This window comes from Spermophilus citellus, assembly GCF_964194105.1.
Source record: "Spermophilus citellus genome assembly, chromosome: 3".
NCBI lineage: Eukaryota > Metazoa > Chordata > Mammalia > Rodentia > Sciuridae > Spermophilus > Spermophilus citellus.
The window spans coordinates 44002719-44026734 of record NC_138184.1 but is presented as its reverse complement, the minus strand read 5'-3'; the positions used below and the strand labels follow the sequence as shown (position 1 = coordinate 44026734).

The 24016-nt window shown below is 35.4% G+C and overlaps 1 protein-coding gene across 9 annotated transcripts in view; it reads right to left on the bottom strand.

The window, feature by feature from the left end:
• The window catches only part of TBC1D5 (TBC1 domain family member 5), a 515818-nt gene that overhangs the window by 115800 nt on the left and 376002 nt on the right, over nucleotides 1-24016 (bottom strand). For all 9 annotated transcript variants that reach the window (XM_081287560.1, XM_081287556.1, XM_081287557.1 and 6 more), the window contains one exon: nucleotides 9453-9559. In XM_081287560.1, coding sequence (XP_081143686.1) covers nucleotides 9453-9559 — 107 coding nt within the window. The remainder of the gene's footprint in view (nucleotides 1-9452; nucleotides 9560-24016) is intronic.

The following is a 24016-nucleotide window of genomic DNA, read 5'->3' as shown; positions in this document are numbered from 1 at the left end:
GAAGACAATTAGCTCCAGATGGGAGCAGGAGCCAGTGGGATGGGTCTTGGCTCTGCCTTTGAATTCAGATGATTTTGGGTATTTCACCTCATTCTCATCAGGCCTCAGGAGAAAATAAAGCATAATTACATGATCTCTAGAGTCTTAACCAACCTGAAAGAAATTAAAAAAAATATACAATATTCCTAAAACAGAATGTTTAAAGTACCTTTAAATTTCTAAAAATATTTATTTTTAGCATCAGAAAACCAAGAAGTATGTAATAGATCCAGGTTACAAAAACACTGTTAAAAAACTGGGGTGGCATAGGTAGACTTCTGAGTAAAACTCAAGATCCCAGGGCATAAAACACTTGTTTTATCTGAGGAATTCAGGTGAATTCCCTTATCACATGAGAGGGTAAGTTCTGTGTCTTTCCTAGCTAGCCTTGGTAATGGCTGTGACCAAGGAACAGCTGTGTGTGTACTAGGGGGCCAGTCTTAGGATTCTTATTCTAGCTAAGCATTAGCATCACCTGGATCAGTTTCAGGAGCCACTGATCAAGAGCAGAGGGTCTCTCAACTTTTTATGCTTATTCTTTTGCTACTAAAAATTTGGGGGGCTTGCATCTTTGATATAAATGTATATTCATTTATTTAAAAATCACCTGTCTGTACAACTTGTAATAATCTATTTTATACATCAAATAACATATGCACAACCTTTTTTTTTTTTTTTTTGGGTACTGTGAATTAACCCAGAGTCACTTTTTTTCACTGAGCTACATCCCCAGCCCTTTGAATTTTGAGACAGGGTCTTCCTAAATTCCTGAGTCTGGCCTTGACCTTGCAATCCACCTACCTCTGTCTTTCAAGTTGCTGGGATTATAGGCATACACCATTGTGCCCAGCTAAACAACAGATTTTTAAAATGAGAAATGAAATAAGATATATTTGATGCTTATAATGGCATTTTTGTTCTTCCTAAAACATTTTTTTTAACCAACAATAATGTGGTTGGCTATGTTTCTCTCATGTTTAGAAATCTTCATTAAATATTTTGTGAATGTGAGACATACATGTATGTAAAGAGACATACAACTCAGTGGAAGGAGGAGACAGTGGCCTTGCTAAAGTATGGTATTCATTTCAAAACTAATTCTGCCAAGGTTTAATAAAATTTCTAGCTTCTTTAATGTTAATCAGCTCTTCTTAAATATCTAATTGAAAGAAGCTGCATTTGTATATTTAAAAAAAGGATTCAAATCTTGTTTTATCTTTTCATATGGAAGATTAATGAGAGAGTTAAATTATGTTTTCATAAATTTTAGGTGTTCTTGGAGAGTTTTTACTATAGAGATGGATGCAATGGGGGTCTGTAGGGTTAGTATTTGCTTCAAACCCTATGAAAATCCCAGATCTGAGTGAAAACTAAAAAAGAAAACAAGTAAATGTTCCTTTCCCTTGCTACAAATTCTTTCATCTTTCTTTACATGCTTTAATCAAGACATCTGAGAGATTTTACATGCTATCAATATAGGAGTTTTAAAAAAAATTTAGCTGGGCTGAGGATGTGGCTCAAGTGGTAATGCGCTCGCCTGGCATGCGCTGGGCGCTGGGTTCTATCCTCAGCACCACATAAAAATAAAATAAAGATGTGTGTCCACTGAAAACTGAAAAATAAATATTAAAAAATTCTCTTTCTCTCTTTAAAAAATTAGCTAAATTAATTAAAATAGCATTTTGGAGAAAGAAATAATGTGAAGAAATGAAGTATAAAGCACCTCTTCAAAACCAGGTAAAACAACTAAGTAAATAAAGAATTTTTCCAATTAAGACACTTATTGAGACACTTGGAAAATTCATCATTAGCATATGAGCACCACACTCACACTTGGAAGGCTACTTCATTCCTTGACCTCAGAGACACATCATGATCATTTCCCTATAATACCTTTAATACTTTCACATTTGAGGTTTATACTGACTTTCTTAACACATATCCATAAGATTGATAGCTAAAAAAGCTTTAGTAGTTTCTTTACAATAAACATTTCTCCCTAAACATCTAGATTTTTCCTTACTTCTAATGTATTGGAGGGTGGGAGGACACAAAGCAAAACAAAACAGGAGATGAGTTTGTAGCTTTTGGTTTCCTTACTATTAATCAGAAAAGAATTAATCCATGAATTTTAAAGTCTTTTAAAATTATTTGAGGAAAAATAACCACCACTGTAATGAGTTGTTTATCAGTAAGGGAACCTGTTCCTTTAAACATACAATTTCCACAAAGTTTCATAGCTCTCTTTAGTTGCTCAGAATTAAAAAAACAAACAAGCAAACAAACAAAAAACCCACTAAACCTTCCCAGAGTGACTAAAAAGCTAAACAATGACATGCTTATTTCCAGCAAATATTGTTACTGTGAGCAACTACTTATAGCCACTAAATCTAAAAAACAAAACAAAACACCAACCATTAAAATGAGACCCTTTTGTTATACTGACTTTCTAAACATTGAGTTTTCACTGCTACACGAAACATTTATTGATGTTGAATAATAACACACAAATTGGAACATTATACAAATAATGCCAAGTAAAATATTAGTAAAACTTCCTGCATATTTCATGAACTTTCAATAATTAATTTTTGCAAACACTTGAGATACTGAGGGGAGATAGAATAATTCTTTAGATCCCTGAGGGGGTTACTGAATGAATCTGGATAGGGTACTGCCAGGCCCTGCCTAGCTGTGTCCTTCAGCAATCCCCAAGAGCTCTGCTTCCTATTTTCTCAAGCTGGAGTAACAAGGCCAAAGAAAATTCTTCAAAGCCTTGTAGGAATACCTCTTCCCTTAGGAAGCCCTCTAAGTCTGAATTCACTCTTCTTCCTGAAATATTCTTACTCCTTTTTTCATAACAACTTGTTATTTACTTTCATAGGTAGGATACAGTGTCCTCATCACATGAATTTGCTTACAGAAAGTACTAGAAAAAGATACATTTTGAATTAAACTAAATCTTGCTAAAATATAACTGGGAGGATCCTGAACTTATTTGGTCCAGCTTCCTTATTCTACAGTTCAAGAAAAGAAGTGGCTTGCCCAATCAACACAGAAGTTAAGGCTTCCTCAAGTGGCAGACACTAAGCTAGAGCTGCTGGAGATTTAGTCCTTGGTCAAGGAGAGCTCTCCTTTCTGTAGTCGAGAAAGACTCCTGTGCGGTTCTTTTGTCATTACACAGTGCAGCATGTTGTTGACAAAAATGGAAGCAAAAGAGTCTGAGACTGATGTTCATAAGAGACAGTCAAGATTGTCTCTTAATAGATAAAGTAAACTATGTTCAGTAAAGTAAACAGAGTTCAGAGTCCTGGCCACGGTCTCCTAAAGTAAAAAATAAGGTTACTGAAGGAACCTGTGTGATAGCTAGAGGTCTGAATCAGTGAGTGTGCTTGCCAAGTGAAGAACTTAAATTTAAGATGGCCTCTGAGAACTCTGAGGGAAAGAGTACTTTAAAGGAGAATGTTTTAACCATCAGGAATAAACACGAATTCAGCAAATTTTTCAGAGTTTCTGAATGGGATATTAAGAATGAGTTTAACTCTGTATCACCATGTAATGATGCAAAGTAATAATCTGCCTTTCCTGGCTCACCAACCTATCTCAGACAGGTTCATGACTCCAATTGTACTGGTCTTCTTTCAGTTCCACCAATAGCCCAAGTTCATTTCAACTTTGGAAACTTTGCTTCATTGTTCCCCTCTATCCTTTGCTTGGCTGGTTCCTTTTCCTCCATTAGTTTCCACCGGAAATGCCTTCTCCTCAGAGAGAAACTTTGAACCAACTACACAAATCAAGTCTTCATGGAGTCCAAATTCAAACCCCACTTGTTATTTCCACAATGATACTTTATTATAAGCATCCTATATAACATGTCAAATCATTTTTTATTTGTTTATTATAATAAAGACCATATCTCTTTTTTTCATTCACCATCTAAACAGTACCTGATACACAGAAGACACACAGTAAGAACTGGTTAAATAAATTAATGAATTCTAAATGCCATAAAACTAATTTAAAATTGTTGAATGACCCTAAGAAACCGTAAGTATGTTTTAAGAAACATATGAATCTAGATTAAAAAATGTTTGAAGACAATAAATAAATCTTAAATACTGTCTTAATAAATACTTTTATATTACTCCTTGAAGATCATTATTATATAGCCACCATTTTTTTTAAGAAATAAAATTTAAGATTTTTAAAAAGTGCTAATCTATTGTCAATAAGTCTATTTCTGGTTGGATGTGGAAACATACCTGATTAGTCACTAATAACTAATATCAAAAATAATAAACAATCACTTTGTGATTTTCTATGACACAAAAGAATGACATCCATACAGCTCAAAAACAAAGAAAAATCAGCTTTCTTCATGTCAATAACAAACATGAAAATAAATGATTCTCCAAGAATGTCATTTAAAAAAATATACTCCATTCTGGGAGAAAAGAAAGATGAATAAACAGGAATAACAAAGCAATCTATCTATAACCTGAAATCATGATGAAAAGTTGATTGGAAAAATACTAGAAATAGAAATGTTAGGGAAAGTAAGTAAGTGAATTCAGTGTATTCTCCTCAAACAGTCAGTCTGGATAGTTTGTCCTTTATTGCTCAGATCAGAAAAGATTAGCTGGAAAGAAACATTCTCTTAACAATGTCACCTCACTGGTAGTAGGTTTGAATACTTGCTACTTTTCAATTCTGATATGATATTTTACCAAAGTTATTAGACAATGACAAAAATGTTGCATGTATTAGCAGGGTTATTTTGGGGATGAAACGAGTAAAAATTCAGTTACTTATAAAATCTGAAAAACTTCAGACATTTTATAGCTTAAAAAAGAAAAATTTAATACAACTCCAAACACAAGCAAGATTAGAAACTGGTCAAGTATAGGAACATTGCACATTATGTTTCTATAATGTGTTTCTATGTATAGGAATGACTATGAAATTGTCATTTCTAGTAATTTTCTTCTATAAACAGCAACAGTCACTGCTAGAATGGATGCTTGAAAACTTAGCAGAAATATTTTTTTCTAAATATTCTAATCTTCAAAACAAATGGTGGTTGTCAAATTCTTACTGCATAATCTAGAATGGTAATCCACGTACTGTATTTCACTTGTAATATAGTACTTGTAGTAAGGTTAACACTTCAATATACAATACAAATAAAGAGAGCTCCAAAAAAATGAAAATTACTTTGCTTCTGTTTCTGTATTAGAATTTTATTTGCTAAAGGGTAAAAACAGATTTGCAAAATTCACAGTTAACTTAAAACAATAGTTTTAAACCTTTATTCCTAGCCCTTACTGCCTTCAGGAAGGAGAGAACATCTGGTTATTTAAGGAACACAATATGTTCACATTTTCTATGACTTTTGTTTCTAATTGGGCTTTAAAATTTTTTTTTTTGAATTTGAACAACTAGCTAGAACAATGTTTTTTAATCACTTCATATTTTTTCAGACTGTCCTCCTTCTATCCCTCTAACTTCATTTAGTCGATTGTTTCTGGAAATCTGCTCAGTAGTTCTAATATGATAAAGAAAAGAAAGTGAAAATTAGAATTGTGGCCTGAAGAACTAAGTATAGAATCTGTATTTATGTCGTGCAGGGTAGAGAATGGTACAAATAGACATTTGACATCCAGTGTTGTCATAAAGTACATATTTCAAATAGTTCTTGGACCACTTTATATACAAAGTTTCACTTACTATAGCTACAAATAAATGTTTATCACAAATACTTTATATGAGAAATAGATAAGCAAGATACCACTAGTTGTAACACAACAAAGCTACTATAGTTCTTGTGTAGAAAGATGGCCTAAGATCTGAGTTCAATTGCTGACTCTGTGACCTAATAACTCTCCTGAGCTTCACTCTGATTATCTTATTTAACTATGAAAAGAGAAGACAAAATTAGACTGTCTAGGCTCTTTATACTTCTGAAATTGTGATAACCCAAGTGAGGTATATTAATTGAGGTATATCATTGCTATATCTTCTTTGTCCCACAATATCTGAAGGTGATAACAGATTTCCAGATAATTCTAACACAAAGGAAATTAAGAAACTATTGATACTCTTTTAAGTTAAAATTGTAGGGCTAATTCACCATCTTGATAAAAATGGAAGCTATGGCTTTTGTGGACTATGGATATGGGTTCCAGAAATATGCCAGGGGTGAGTGAAGTTTACCTAGATTCAAGTCAGTGTGTATACTAGAAAGGAGCACAGTATCTGAAGCAGAAATCAATTCTATTGTTATTTTCTTAATACCCAGCACATGTAGGATATGCAAAGCTAAGCGCTAAAAACCGAGCAGGTGTCTTAAGGAGAAATGACTGGTAGAACAAATATGAACAAAGATAAAACACAGGTGCTGTGCAAACTTGAAGGGAAGGAAATATCCTAAAGGAACCTGGAAATGATTTTATGGAAAAGGTAAGATGGATGATAGAAACCTAAGGAGGCAAAGAGTAGGAACAGGATCAGGATTTTTTAGAAGATATGGGTAGGGGTCTTAGTATTAACTTTCTCTTTTATTCTCCTTAGCATAAATGGCCTCTTTTATGACTATCATCAACAACAATTACAATGAAAATTGTACTTGTAGATTTCTATAGTATAGGCAAACTTTTTCTTTTTTTTTTTTTTCACTTGCACTTTTGTAGCACTGGATTGGATTGTATTAGCTCATTTGAAGTCAGTTCTTTATAGAGAAAGAAGCTCTGGAAGAGTGGGTTATCCTAGACAACTTCACTCAACCTCCAAATATTACAAAAAAGATAATGGCTCAGCAAGCATGAGTTTTCCAAAATAATGAGAATGGTCAGAAGCTGAGCCAAGGCTTGACCTAGATCCCCAATTCCTAACTCAGGTGCCTTGCAGAACACTACAGTGCTACAGACTTACATTAACACCTGTGTCAAGGACAGGAGTTCTCATTTGAAATTTCCTAATTTCAAAGAGTCTATACTTACACTACACTACCATTTGACTATAACTACCACTTTGATGGGCTAGAAATCCTTTGAAGATATACAAGTTTTTTACTTTTCCTGTAGATATCATCATTCTATGAACTTGTCTCCTCATGAGTCTTGTTATTATGACTCCCTCACCCTGTCCAATTTCTTATGTCTCAGAAATATCAGTTTAGGGCTTCATATTTTGCACCAATATTTCGACTACGTTTTTATTTGGTGGGAAATTCCTTTTTTTAAGATAATAATGCTATTATTTTTTCTCTCAAACTCTAACGAACCTATAGTTTTAATGTCTGTAGAATTTTATTCATTAAACTATTATAATATGGGCACTATTTATTGACATAAAATTACTCCATAAAAATCACACTAATATGAAAGGGCACTTAGATTCTATTAGTCAACAGTGATGGACTGGGCATAAAGATTCTGAAATTATATGAGACATTCCTAAGAAGATCAATCGTATTTAGCTAGGAAAAAAATTGCCAAGACCCATAGGTTTTTGACAACATATTCATTTCTTCCTTTAGTTAAATCAAACAAATCACGTTAAGCAGGGAATTAAAACTGCTTTTAGCTTTTTTTTTTTTTCCTTCCACTCTAAGAATTTCTAATTCTGAACAGAAAGCATTGGACTTAAGTTTGTAGATCAAAATTCATACTGAACTGACCAGCAGCCTCTTTTTTAAAGCTATTTCATTGTCTTGTTGGTTTTTTTGTAAACAAAAAGTACATACTCTCACAACTTACATATACATATGTACATAAAAACATAAGCAAAGAACTTTATATTTTCATAGTCATACTCTTAAGTTTTACCAGAAAAAAATATGCTTCCTTATGTTTCAGAGAAATGATAGATTTCTGATGCTTAGTGAAATTCTTGGTGTAATAGAAATGATATAAAAATTCATATTTCTAAAGAAAACGTACTAGCATAAAGAAAAAAAATTTAAGTCTGTCAAAGAATACACTGAGGAAATATACACAGGTTGAAGTCAGGAACCAAGGAAAGGGCAGAAATCCTTTAGAATCAAAATTTATATTAAATTTGAAGGACCAGACAGAGCTTTGGCAGTGGAATCCACAGACAGACTGACTGACTCACAGACAGTTCGACAATTGCCAACATGAGTGGTGGGAGGGCTGCCAAAAAGCCAAAGGCTGGGACTACCATCCAGCACCTGGCATTCTCAGACTCGGATTTGAAGCTTTCTCTCTTATACTGCATCCAATATTTTTGTTTGGCTCCAAAGTAGTAAGGATTCACAGATTTTTTTAGATCATTTAATGTTCTTATTTTCAAGAAATATAACATTAGTTGTAAAAGAGCACACTTTTTCTCTGCAGTGTAAAGAAAATTTTGATGAACTGCTTTAAGCTCAAATGGAGAAATCAGTGTTAAAGTCTATTTAAATCTTTATTAGATTACTCTTAGTCCACAGAGTAAAAAATACATACTCACAACTGTGGGAGGCCAACCTTACGGGTGACTGAGTTACACTCCCCAGCTGGGTGCTGAGGCCCTCAGTCACAGAAATGGGTGTGTCTTCCTACAGCCCCATGGGTGAAGCTATGTTCACCTGTTTCTTTGTAATATAACCCCTTGCCCTGTTTAGGATAGAATCTTCCATGGAAGTGCCTTGTGTGTGTCCCCTCCTCTTACTGTGCCCTTGGGTGTGGCCTACCCAGGTGTCAGTCAACCTGCTGACAGTGGACATCATGAAGATAGACTCAGCCCCGAAACCTGACCTCTTGCCTCATTTGAATAGCTTCTCCTCAATAAAAGGGGTCAGCACGTGCTCTCTCTCTCTCTTTTTCTGCAGACCCTTAAGGTCAGAGGAGCCGTCACAGCGACCCCAAAGAAAAAGGTATTTGTGTCTCTTGTGTGGTTATTTTGTGCAGCCCAGTTAGCCCAGTTTAACTAGAGTGACCCCTGAGCCTTTTAGTTGCGAGAACAGAAACCCAGCACACAACATGAAATAATTCAGTGATTCATTATATCATTAATTCTTACAGACCTTGTCCTTTTAACAGATCTACTTCTCCGACTTTTATATGGCCCCAGAGGTACTATTTGAATAAAAGTCATCCCCTATGAGGGGCACCAAGGATAATGAAGTGTGGCTGCAAGGAGAGGTAGTTGCTCAACTACTTCCTTGAGTGATGAGGAAGGCAGGAGGACCAAACAATTTTAGGAGATACAAGAGATGTGTGCTCTGATTCTAAATTTCATTGTCACTGAATTACTGGCTATTGAGGTATGTGAGTTTTGGCCTATGACTGTTTGACAAATTCGATTGCTAGGCAAACCATCTGTTATGGGAAATTTTTGATCAAACATATTCAGAGAAGCCTATTTTTCACCCAACTTAAAATTGTGCATATCCTACTGTGAAAACTTACCTTTGGGTCTCTAAGAAACAGAGCTTTAAGAATCAGTGAGTGCACATCCCCGATGAGTGGATAATGCATCAGAAGGCCAAGACAGGTCTGGTAGTTACTAGAGATCACTAAAAAAAAAGAAAAGAAAAAGAAGAATTCAAATACAATATTGATTGAGATATTTTATATTATATTACTGAAAATATAAAACATAACAACTTAGAGCCAAAGAAAACAAACCAATAATTCAACTGATTTGATAAAAGGAAGTAAGGAGAAGATATCCTTATCAAATGGCCTTTGAGCATCACACTGCATTGTTATCAGCAATCTAATACACTAGTGCTTACCCTCAGGGGGTGCTGGGAGAAAAAAGCTTTAGATACAGTTATGTGTGTATGTTTGCAATATAAATTCTTAGAAACATGCACACTTACTACCATTTATAGGACTGTGCTTGAATGAATTTTGCTTTTCTGCTTAGAAATTAGTAACAAGAACCTTATGAATGGGAAGAAACAGTTAAAAATTCTCATAAAACAATATTTGCCTTGATAATTATGTTTGATAATTTATAAGTTATAGTTACTCTCTTATGTAAATATTATAAAATTTAAAATTAAAAAAGTAATCTCCCAATTCTTTGTTTTTCTGAAGGTAAAATGAAATTTATAGAGAATATCTACGAACATTTCATTGGAGAAAAAAGTGACAAAATCTTCATAGATGAGTCTAATTGTGTTCTGCAGACTGTCATTTAATTTTTTTTCAAATCAACCTAATTATAGGTGCAATTATTAAACACATCTTTTCAGGCAGGTCTATGTAAACTACTTTGCTTCTTTGTAATCTGTCTGCCACTGCTGTCATAGTTGGGCCCATTAGCTGTACTTGTTTGTGAGGCATATCGACTGCCACCATATAGCATTGACTGTGAACAACTTTACAATTACTTCCTGTAGTTGTATCTGAATCTTTTTCATGAACTTGTCACTTGAAAAATATTCCATAGGGAAATAATTGATTCAATAGAAAAAAAATGCAAATAAAAAATAATTATTTCTAATCAGAAATACACTTGATTCTTAGTTTCCTTTTTTCTGCTGCTGTTGGAAAAGCCACTTCTTGCTATAGCTTCCTCTTCCTCTCCTGTCCCATGAGTGCTATGGGGAGAAGAGACAGAACTGGGCAAAATGAATAATTAGAACCTATGTAAGGAACCACTTTATCATCTTCATTTCTGTTGCTGATCTGACAGCTTATAATTTCATACATCTGTTTTCATTTGAACAGCACTCACTTATCTACCCTATCTATATCTGTTCAGACTCTTCTTATTTGTTTACTTTTCCATATTTACAGTTACTTGTCCTTTTTTTCTCAAAAATTAAATAAAGACAGAATGAGGGCAGAATAGTATGTTTTCTTGTACAGTTCTCTTTGAGAATAAGTAAATAAACTTAGATAAATCAACACATCTTACAACTCAATAAGTTATTTTCTCAAATGTTAAAATAATAATATATATTAGTAGCTGGCCAAAAAAGAATTCTAATTATTTTGCATGAGAGAAAAGAGAATTCTGTAAAAATGGTTTTAAAAGCTCAGTGCTCAAAAGATGTGGGTCTGAATCCTAGGGCCCCATTGGAATTTTTCATTACGTTGCCTAAAATGGTATAAGCAATGGGACTGACTTAAAGCACCCTGTTCAAAATCTGTTTGGCTACCTTCTGTGAGCTTAAATTTAGTATTCTGGAAAACAACGTCCTGATTTTTAAAAATTATCTACTTCATGCAATTCAATAATTATTTGTTGAGTACCAACTTCATGACAAGCCCTATGCTAAGACAGGATGTGGAAATAAACAAAAAGAAGTCTTTGCTCTCAAAATAAAATTACAGAAGGGCAGAAGTATAATATTAGCAGCTGTTACTAATACTTACTACTAAGATGACAATGAATTACTCAAGGCTTCTGCAAACAGGACCCAAACTAAGAACTTTACTCCTTTGCATTTAATTGTGATGACAACTTTATATAAAGGTACAGTTATTAATCCCTGTTTGACATATGAAAAAACTGATACTTGTAAAGGTTAAATCACTTAAAGGACACAGTGATTCCTTGTTGGAAAAGGATCTAAAATACAGAGGTCTAACTTCAGGGTTTATACTCTCTATAATACAAAACTCTGTTTTGAAAGGACATTGCTTTGAAAATCATGTCAAAACAGATGCAAATGTAAACAGTGAAGTCTATATTATTACTCTTTTGTAGTAGTTTTAAATAACCTAGAACGTCAATATAAACCAATGTCGAGAATAGCCTCATATAGACAACATTTAATTGGGAGGGACCAGAATAATGATCCTATTTCATTGCAAGTTTAAGAACTTTTGAAGTTATTAGAGGTTTCAAAGTACATAAGGGAAGCAAAATAATGTGTTAATATTTTATTGGCAGAACAAATGAAGGAACTAATATTTGTCCTCCTTCTCTCCCTCCCTTCATTCCATCTTTCCATCCATCCAATAACTGCATGCAACGGACACTTTCAAAACATCAATTAAATGCTAGATATTCAAAGACTACGCTAGGCATTGGCACTAAGGAATAACAGCAAATAGTGAGTCCCCTGCCTTCAGATTAATACTATCTTCAATTTACTACTGAAAATCTGTATTTTAACAGTAATAGTATTATGGTTTGGATCTGGGATGTTCCCCAAAGGCTCATGTACTTGATGGCTTGGTGCCAAAACAGCAATGTACAGAGGTAGGAATTTGGGGAAGTAGGTGGATCATGAGGACTCTGACCTCTCAGTGGATTCATGCATGGATGGCTGCATGTACTACTGGGAGGTGGTATTATTTGGAGAATGTTGGACACTGAAGGGTGTGACCTAGAAAGGCTGATCGTGTTCTAGGCCACTTCCTGTCCTCTCTCTGCTTCCCAGTTTCCAGAGGCTGAACAGCTTTCTCCTGCTGCATCCTTCTGTCTTCATACTCTATTTCACCTCAGGCCAGAGCTGACTGACCCTGGATTGAAACCTCTAAAACTGTGAACCAAAATAAACTTTTCATCCATTAAGTTGTTTATGGTATTTGCATCACAGCAACAAAAAGTTGAATAACAAAGAACATCTCTAACTTGCAATTACATATGCTAACTATCAAATCCTTTTTTGAATAACTAAGCCCAATTTAGAGTAGGTAAAAGGATTATATGTTGGTTTACAAATAAAAAAGCACAGATCTGACAGAATAAGAATTCAGTTTTTTTCTTCATAGTACATTTTTGTTGAAAATGAAAAACTGGTCTGTAATAATATTCCTTATTCAATGTTTATTCTATCAGAGAAGGGTAGTTATACGGCAGGGGGAAAAAAGTGAAAAGTTTAAAAAATCCTGAGTTTTAATGTCTTCCTACATTTGAAATGAGAAGTTTATGTTTCAAAACCAAAGTACTGAAGCATACTCTGAAGAGTTGATGCAGGGAAGGTAAAAACAAAGGTGAAGGCACCTGGGAAAATATACTGTATTTGGAATCAGAAGATCTATTAGAATGTTGGCCCCAGTTACTTATTAAATGTGTTAGGCAAGCTGCTCATCTTCACTCAAACTTTATTTCCCCCCATTTATAAAACAGGGACTATGAAAGCTGTCAGTACTAACATGGAATCACTCTTGTCAAACTAATAATGAAGCTGGGAGACCATGAAAGAAGGGCCTTCTTGAGGGCATGCTGCAACAGGAATGCCATAAAGGACTTTCCTAACCAGAACTTTCCAGTTAAGTCACTTCTATTAAGACTCTCTTCAAGCAACAGTCAATACCACCAAAGAACAAGTGTCACTACCTGGAACAAGTCACTTATAACCAATGAGCCTCATTTCAAAATGGCTTATATGGACTTCTCCTTTTGCCTTTAAAAGCTTCCCTTTGTCCTACCCCCTTGTCTGTACTTTCAGTCTACCATACCAGTCATATGCCAAATTGCAATCCCTTGCTATTCCTGAATAAACGCTTTGTTTACTGAAAGTCTGTCTCTCTGCCATTCATTTTTGGTCAACAAGACAGAAATGCTTTCTCTATCTGCAGGGTTTCTCTAAGGGTGACCAAGATGCTACACCGAGATTTCCATACTCACCGAATTTTTATTTGATGAATAGTGCTACTCCACATGGAAGCAGAGCTGACTTCTCTTTCTCCACTTTAAATTCCCCACAACTACTGTGATGTAGTTGGAGAGAGTTGGTTTATATAGTTTTCCCCAGTGAAAACAGAAAAAATAGTGCAATCAGTAAAACTAAATAGGGAATGTGATTGTTTTGAGAAAGTTTAAAGCAACATGAATCCATAACTTATCTATAACTCACAGCTAACTATACTTATAACATTTACATATACATTTTTCCAAATTATTTAATTTTATATGGAGATATATTTTCTCAAAGTAACAAAACAAACTGAGAACAACTACTACAAACCATGACACTAAATACATACTTCCTTTAATTTAGCTATCACTTACTAAGCAACTATATAATATGTCTGGTGACTTGCCATTTATGTAACAAACATCTCACAAGTCCTACCAACCTCCTCGAAGAAAACCATTATCATCAACCCTCCATAACACATGAGGACATGGGAGTACAGAGTGGATAAACAACATGGCCAAGGCCATAGAGCTCTGAAGGGGTAGGAACAGGAATTAACGTAAGTCTGTGTAACTGAAAGCTTTGCCCTTCATTGCTCTATCTTATACTTTGCTGCATTCCTAGAAGAGTCACAAGAAGAAGATCTGCACACGTAAGTGAAGACACACACAATGCAGATGGCTTCTAAATACCAACTATGTTCTGAGCCACAGAGAAGTTCAAATAAACAGAAGAGGTCCTCAGGTGTAACCAATATTTAGAAATAAGCATAGATTCTTACATTTAGGTATAAATCGTCATACAGGATAATCAGATTAAAAATAATTAGCTCATGAAAAAAGAAACCTTTAGGCTTTCTCATAATTCATCATACGTCACTGAAAATAGTGCCAATGTGTAAGTACTTTGTAAGGTATCTGGCATGCAAACACATTTAAAGACTGTTGTAGGATCTGAAAAGATATTTGTGAAGCTGGGCATGGTGGCGCAAGCCTGTAATCCCAGTGGGAGGCTGAGATACGAGATTCACAAATTTGAGGTCAGCCTCAGCAATGAAACCCTGTTTCAAAATAAAAAGAACTGAGAACATAGTTTAGTGGTAAAGCACCTCTGAGTTCAATTATGTTTTTTTAAAAAAAAAGTTTGAGAGCTATTACACATGGGAAAAAATAATAAGCACCATAATTAACACCAGAAATGTCTTCAACTATTTAAAGATCTTTACTATTTTGACTTTCCTAGTATAAAATGACAATATAAAAAATGGGATTTCAAATGGACTAGAAAACAAGGTGGAGGAAAACTGAAAATAAATCATTATTAAAAGCAAAAACTTTCATTCAGCTCAGTCTTAGTGCCAAGTATGAAACAGTCTTTTTTTCCACAAAAACTGATTTTATTCTAGCATTTAAGACCCTTGTAGGATTTTTATCCTTCTGGGTTTTCTCTCTTGGTTGCCTTTGTGACACCTGCCTCTTGTAGCATCACCAATCATTAAAACACTGAAACCCAAGACCCACCCTTAGTAAATGTGTGGGTAAGTATTGGGTAATTCCTTATTTTTCTGGTAGATTTAGTATAGATTTAGTATGGGATTTTAAAATTCATTTTAAGGAAAGAGGACAATTCATATTCAGAGTGGCACATTCTCCTGGTTCAAAAAAAGACTTTAAATTTTTTTATTTTTACTGCTCAAGCTTAATACACTTTATACAGAAATATAGTTTAATCAGAGATCAAACAATAAGAAAACTACTCAAGAAATTACATCTTTAAATGTACAGTGTTGCTGATGCTGTATATTATACTTAAGGCTGAAGCAAGGAAGGATCAAGTGCAGAATTTCCAATGACTAGGAACTGAGCACAGGAAAATGAATGCTGTATTAGTTAGGTTTTTTTTTTTTTTTTTTTTTTTTTTTGTCACTGTGACCAAAAGACCTGGAAAGAGCATAGTAGAAGAAAAAGTTAATTTGGTGCAAGGTTTCAGAGGTTCAATCCATGGTCAGCTGACTCTCTGGCTCTAGACCTAAGGTGAGACATTACACAAAGGAAGAGAGGCATTGTAGAGGAAAGCAGTTAGGACACAACAACAATGAAGCAGAGGGTGGGCCTAGAGAGAGGGAGACAGCTTGTAGAGAGCTTGTGTGCATACCCTATGCTCACCAGGGAAAATATATATACCTCTAAGGCACACCTCCAGTGCCCTACCTCCTCCAGCCATACCCTATCTACCTACAGTTACCAACCATTTAATCCATGTCAGTGGATCAATCCACAGATTAGATTAAATCTCTTATAACCTAATCATTTTACCTCTGAAAATTCTTGCATTGTCTTACACATAGGCTTTTGGGGGACATCTAATATCTAAACCATAATAAACAGTGTACTAGGAAAATCAGAATGACTGCATGTAGCTCCAAGAGTGCCACTGGGAGCAGCTATGAACAGGCTTCAGTTTTCTCTATCTTCTTACCCATTGAGAAAATAAAATGAGATGATATAGTGTAAAAGCAAAATCTTTAAACACAAATTATTAACACTAAGGCAATAATTATAGGGATATAGTCAGAATCAAAGCCCCAAGTTCTATTATTTCCATATTTGTAAAATGTCATGGAAATGAAACCTGAAAAACTTTGGTGACTTTTAAGATTTAGAAAAGGGATAGTAAACCTGATTCATAGATTTGCCTTTCTTAATTCTTCATCCAAGAAAAGAAAACCACATCTCAGGTATTAGTTAAATCTGAATACAGACATAAATGGTTATATTTTATGTCATTGTGCCCACTGGGTTCTAATGCCTTACTTAGAAATTTCAATTGTCAATAGAAATGGTTCAAGTTCTGAAGGAATTTAAAAATTGACAATATCCTCCTATTGTTAGATTTGTGTACTCACTCATTCAACAAATATGCACTGATCACCTGTTCTGTTCCAAATACTGAGTTCCAATGACATGAAAAGAATTAAGACACAGTTTCCGCTTTTCTTTTTTTTTCATATTCCAGCAGAAGAGAAGCACAGCACTAACTACAACAGAATACTAGGCTGATAATAGTGGCACATCCTCAAGCTATGCCAGCTCCTAAAATGGAAGACTCTGAGGTTGGTGGGAGTGTCAGCCAACAACATGGGGAAGCAAATGGAGGCAAGATACTGAGTGGCTGCAATAGCAGGGGTGGTGAGGAGAAACAGGGATGTGAAGAGAGAAAGTAAGTGAAGATCTTACTTCTATGTAGGGAACTCCAAGACGTCCTGTAGTAGATAATGAATAAAGACACTGTGGAATATCCAAACAGAGTATTATTCAACACTAAAAATAAATAAGCTATCAAGCCATGAGAAGAAGACATGAAGGAAACTTAAATGCACATTACTAAATGAAAAAGGCATTCTGAAAAGGATATACACTATTATCTTAACTATATGACATTCTAGAAAAGGGAAATCTATGGAGTTAGTAAAAAGGAGAGAGAGACTAATCGGTAGCACACACAGAAATTTTAGGGCAGTGAAATTATTCTGAGAACTATAATGGTGAATACATTTCATTAGACATTTGTCCAGATCCACAGAGATATAATACTGCTATGTTCTCAATGTAATTTGAGTGTCACCCAAAGTTCCATATATAAAGGCTTGGTACCTGGTATGAAGGCAGTAGAGGAACTATTGACCTTGAGGAGGTAGGGTCTTGGTGGCAGATCTTTAGGTCAGTTTGTGTGTGTTGGAGTGTGTGTTCTCAAAAAGGCTTATGGAACCTAGCCCATCTTTTCTTTTATTCCTGGCTCATGATGTGATATTTGCTCTCATGTGCTCCTGTCATGATGTCCAGTTATATTGGGCTGACATCACTATAGGACTAAACCCATGGGGCTGCCTGATCTTCCACTTGAACCTCCAGAACTATGTGCCAAAATAAACTACAATTTATTTCACAAGTAGTGTGTGGTATTTTGTTACATCAATGATTGACACAAACACAAGAGTGAATGCTAATGCAAACTATAGACTTGCAGGTTCCGGGATGATAATAATAATGATGATAATGATATGCAGGTTCAAGGACTTTAACAAATGTGTCATTCTGGTATAGGATGTTTACAGTGGAAGAGGCTGTGGTATGTGATGGGAGAGAATATATGGGAGCTATACTTTCTGCTCCATTTTGCCATGAACCTAAAACTTCTCTTTCAACATAAAAGCTATTAAAAAAAAAAAAACACCAGAAACAGAAAACCAAGACAATGAACTAGTAGTAGAGTATCAGCCTTTGTAAAGGAAATTTTAAAAGATTATTAAACTAAAATACAAAGTAATGTAAATGGCATTTGTAACTTAAAGGGTATATTAATATCCTTATCTGATGTGGTCATAAAACCAACAGGCAATATTTTACATTAGAGAAAAGAGAGTTGGCAGTCAGTAAGTGCTTAAACCCTCCTTTAAAAATAAAGCCATCAATTTGGGCTTTGGTAAAACTTGGTGACACATTACCATGTGGTTTAAGAGAGTCTTTATTTTTAGTTACTGAGGCTGGCTTTTCTAGAAATGACAAATTCGACTTGCAGTTTAAATAAACTATATTCTGACATCAGTATAATGTCAAACATGCTCTTAATTATAAAATAGATAATAGAAATTCAGGGATAGGGCAGACAGAAACACTGGCCTACAGATAGCTAGTGGCTGAAGAGGTTGCAGAGATCCAAAATGAAATCAAAAGGAACAACACATAAATCAGGAAGAGGACACAAGTGCCACAACATGCCAGGGCAGGAAACAACTAAAGACCCTTACAGAAAACAGAGAAACAGAGGGAGCTACAGCACAGTAACATGTAGTAACATGTTTATGCTGGCTGAAAAATCAGGACAGGGAGAGGAGCCTGAAGGCACCCAACACAAAGACATGAAAAGGAAGGGGAAACACAAGTACTTGATATGAAATCACATTGTACCCTGTAGATATATACAATTATTATGTACTAATTAAATAGAAAAAATGAAATTTAATTGACAAAGTGAAACAAAGTAAGAAGTGGTTAGAAATGCCAAGAAGGAAATTTTTCCAGCCACAAAATGTTTAGAGAGAAAAATTAAAAAGACAATAAACATTTGAGAGGTGCTTTGTGATTAAGAAAATTGACAGTTAAATGGATTATAGCATTTTAGCTATTAATACAGTTTATAAGACAAAGGTGTATTATATTACAAATTAGAAAATGTTTTATTTTGATACTAGTCAAACATCAAATAAAAATTTAAATTGGGCTGGAGTTGTAGCTCATAGGAAGTGTGCTTGCCTAGCATGTATGAGGTACTGGATTTGATTCTCAGCACTGCATATGAATAAATAAAATAAAGGTCTATCAACAACTAAAAAATATTTTAAAAAATGATTTCAACTGAAATAAAAAATTGTTGGTAGTTAATTTAAAAGGTAAACAGTTGTTTTCAAAAAGTCATGTCAAAAGAACATTTAAAAAAATTATTATTTATTTGAGTTGTTATTCCATAAATTAGAATGGGCACCTGTCTTCTCACAAATCCACTCCCCAGTCTCCACAGTGCTTTTGACCTGATGCTACTTCAAGTTTAGTTGGGCAGATAAAGAGCTTCAGATGCTCTGAGGGACATGGAAGAATGACAATAAGTGGTTCTGGTACTAAGGAAGCTTGTAATCTGCTTAGAAGATAGGACCAACAACCACAGTAACTAAGAAACCATGTGGAATAGAGTGAAATTGAGTGCTACATTAACTGAAACCTTGCAGGACCACAAAAGTGAGAGATCAATGAGGGCTAGAACCATGGGGAAAGGTTTTGGAAAAAGGTTCTTTACCTTAGGCCTGATTTAGGTAGACGAAGAGAGGAGAGGGAAGGAAGGAATCACAGGAATGACTTACCGTCTGGACTAACTGGTTGAAAGATCCTGTGATGAGAGGATAGATGTTCATAAACTTTTACAGGATAACAGCTCAGGATTATGTCATGATTACTGACATATCTTTATTCTTGATTTTTATTTTTGTATATAACTTTAATCCACAGAATTCAGCTAAGTACTGACTGAAAACAGGGTGTTTAAAAAAAAAAAACCACATTATTTCTCATCATTCTGGAGGATAAAAGTCTGGAATCAAGAAACTGACAGGACTATCCACCCTCAGAAACTTATAGGGGAAAACTCTTCCCTGCCTCTTCTGGCTTCTGTTATGGCAGGGTTGGTTCTTTCTCAGGGACCTGAGGGATAATCCATGCCATACCTTTCTCCTGGCTTCTATAACAACTGAACATCCTTGCCATTCCTTGACTTGCAGATATATCATTCCAATCTCTGCCTCTGTCTTCATGAGTTGTTCTTCTCCCTGTCTGTTTTCACATCTTCCTCCTTTGCATGCCTGTATCCAAAATTCCTCCTTCTTATAAGGACACCAGTTATATTAGATTAAGAGGCCTGCTCTACCTCTAATAGGACTTCATCTTGACTAATTACATCTCCAATAGTCTATTGGGAATTAGATCATATTCTGAAGTACTAGGAGTTAGGACTCCAATGTATCATTTGGGGGATACAATTCAACCCATAAAAGGTCTAATTATCTGTGCATGTAAAATTAGAACTTTAGCTTAACTGTATTTCATTTTATTGGTGATATATATTCACTTGAAAAACTGATGGAACTATAGCCCCTTGCACCAGAGAAATGTACAACATTTTGTACAACATCAGAATGATGACAGATTTTTGAAGCCCACCTATTGAATCCTTAGGAGGTATGGGGCTGAAGCAAGGAATGCCATCACTGAAGTAGGCTCTTCCACTTTCCTCAAGTGAAACATTCCCTGGGTTATGAAGAGCTCCAAAAGAACACACAGTGCCCTTAGCCACATAATATTCAGTGAAGAATATTTGAATGAATGATCCTGAAAATACTGAGTATAACTGAATACCACTCTGGATGTCATAGCTGGGCTATGACATGAAATAAAACCTTGAAACTGATGTTTTTTGTTTGTTTTAATGATGAGACTAAAAACTTTTCTTCTTTTCCCTTGGTTCTTGACCATGGCCTAAAATGTAAATTCATCTAATTAGCACTGCCCTCTCCTACACTTTACCCAATCCTGTTTTGTATCCTCTTTTTCTCCTGCTGCTCCCCTCCCTCATGATCCTCCCTCAGAGGAACAAAGTCTTTCCATGTAAGCCTGGCTCTTCTGTACTCACTGTTTTCCCTGCAACCACTATAGGTGAGGTGGGGGATCACCTTGCTCCAATGCTGCTTCCAAACTTTGCTTCCTATCTTCCCATAAAAATCCTTCTTCCACTGAAGTTCATGCCATACTCCTATACATCCATCACACATCCATGTATCACTTCATCCATGTACTACAATAGCTGGCAAATAGCAAGAACTCAATAAGTACTGGTTAAACTGCTGGTTCTTTGAATAAATGACTGAATAAGAGTTGTTTTCTTGGTCATGCTTTCAGCATTTGTTTGAGGTTTTGGTATCTGATTCTTTAAAAATTTTTTCTATATCTTCTTTTCAAATCTTGATTCTTGATGAAGTGTTCATGGAGAACCATAGTTTCAGAAATAGACCAGTTTATATGTGGCACAAAAATTTTACCTTCCTCAAAATCCCTTGATCTTGAGTGACTTACTTCCCCTTCACTCACTTCAACCATATTGACCACATCTAGAACCATTCCCTGTCCTTTTGTGTGACCACAATATTTATGCTTTCACGTCTCTTCTACCCTGTTTCCAACTCCTTGATACTTTCATTTCTTCCCAGTGGTCTCCTGACTGTGCTTCCCTTCTTATACATCCTAAAGTACTGTCTGAAAATGTACTCAACACCCTCTATCCTTCTTTTCCTCAGTTCTGCCTAATTCATTTGAAAGTAAACCCAACTTGAAACCTACATTACAGTTTATTTTTTTTTACCTCACTCCAACTCCTCAGCACAGCTGGAAAAACTACAACCTTGAGGTCTAGTGCCACTGCCCTTTGCTCATCACTGGAGGATCTTCACCAGCTACTTGTCCTAGTCCTTGTCAGCCATATTTACCATGCCTTTTAATCAGTCCCCTCAAAGCCCTTGCCCTACTCCAACTCATTCCCAGCAGATGGCATGGGATTCCCCCATTTTTGGTCTTCTCCACATATAAACTGGTCCGTTTCTGAATCCAGCCTAGTATTTCCTTCATGTATCTGCACCAGTTTTTCATTCCTGTTCTATAGTCAGTCTTCCAATTCTCTTTTATTGCCTCTGGGCCCTTGTTTAAATTATTTTATTTAAAAAAGTATTTGTCTGAAGGTTAACTATGTACTGGGCTCTGTTATAGATGTTAGTGCACAGTAGGAAAGCCAAAATGGACAAAATCCTATCTCTCACTGGGGAATAGAGGAGGGTGGGGCAGGTGTAAAGAAGAAAAAATAAATAAATAGAAAGTTAAAAACAAAAGAGGTAATTTCTGTTTTCATAGATCTCATCCATGCCACAGGAGAGGAAAACCAGGTGTGGTGGTCCCACCTACTGAGGATGAGGAGGATGATAAATTAGAGGCCAATCTGGGCAATATAGCCAGATCCTGTCTCAAAATACAAAGGGATGGGGATGTAGCTCAGTAGTAGAGCACTTGTCTAGCATGTACCAGGACCTGGGTTTGATCCACAGTATCACAAAAAATTTTAAAATAAAACATTTAAAAAAAAAAGAGGGAAACACTGACTCTTGAAGGAGATACTCTATGTTGAGAAGTAAACCTCTCTACCAGCACCCCCAAATCTAGTGCACTCTTTCAGTCTAAGGACAACTTCTTTGGCTCCTGAATTGCCTTCTTACTGCATCTTTGATGTCTAATTCTTCTCTTCTTTAAAGATCACCCTGTATAAACCATCTCTAAATTCTTACTTTCTTGGTCATCATTTTAGATGAACTCTAGATAGGGAAGAGGGTTGGGAGGGAAAGGGAGGGGGCAGGGGCTTACCAAGGATGGTGGAATGTGATAGACATCATTATCCAAAGTAGATGTATGAAGACATGAATTGGTGTCAATATACTTTATAGACAACCATAGATATGAAAAATTGTGCTGTATATGTGTAATAAGAATTGTAATGCATTCTACTGTCATTTATTTAAAAAAAACAATAAAAAATAATTCATATCTAAAACAACAACAAAAAGCTGAAGAATAGATCATGTACTTCTCAGTTGTCCAGAACCTTCTATTCTATCACTTCATTCATTCCACTCTGGAAAATGTACCCAGGGCCACTTCAGAGTGCCAAATCTGGGTGGACTTTTCCCTGCCTTACTTTACTGCAGTACAAGTACTTGTTGCTCTTTCTCTTCCAGTTCTCCTTAAATACTGATGCTAAAGGCAAAGTTCCACCTTTGTCCACGTTCTCTTTCTCTATGTACCCAATTTATGTAGGATGGCATATAAGTTTTATGATCCTAATGGGATGCCTTTGGGAGTAAAGGAGGATACTTTTAATAATTATTACTCTGGGCTAGCAGATGCAAACCAAGATTACCCCAAACTAGGATATATGGTCACTCTCTTCTTAGGAGATTGATAGCATCTACTATTATAATCTTGACTGACAAACAGTTGTAATTATTCGAAAACCTCAACCAGTAGCCTTGATAATGACATTGAACATTATTTTCCAAATCTTCAGGCGATGGTTTCTCATAGGCATCTCAAACTCAGCATGGCCAAAACTCAATCATTTACATTCCTAAAACCTGTGGATCCTTGTATTTTCTCCCCAATGACCCAGCCACTGAAGCCTCTAAAGCAGGGGATTGCTCTAGATTTCCCATTCTCCCTTACCTATCTCCTAACACTTCTGCATTCACTGTTTTTCCCTAAACTACTCTTATAACTTTTTATCTGACCTTATTCTAATCTGTCTTTTTCAAGTTCATTTTCCATGTTGTTGCAAGAGTGATCTAAAAGTGATCATACTTCTACTTTGAACCTTTTGATAACTCATTTTAGGCTGAAGACTTTTATCATGATTCCTCCTATTAACATCTTCAGTCTCATAATCTCACTAACTCCTTTTACTCAAATAATCCCAAATAGCTTGTAGAAACACAAACACAAACACCACACTCACAAAGTGGCTTCTCACTTCCAGTCCCTTATGAATGCTCTTCCTTCAGCCTGAACACAGATCACCTTACTGGATTTGCCAGTATATATACCATTTTCTCTACTCACCCACAGCTGGCCCAGAGGAGGCACAGTGTCTCTTCATAAATTTTCATACTACATTCCCTCTCAATTGCAGTATCAGATGTGTCTATTTGAAATTGTTTATGTCATTATTCCCTAATAGTTTGAAAAACTTCTTTAAGACAATAGTAGCCATAAATAACTAAAAAAA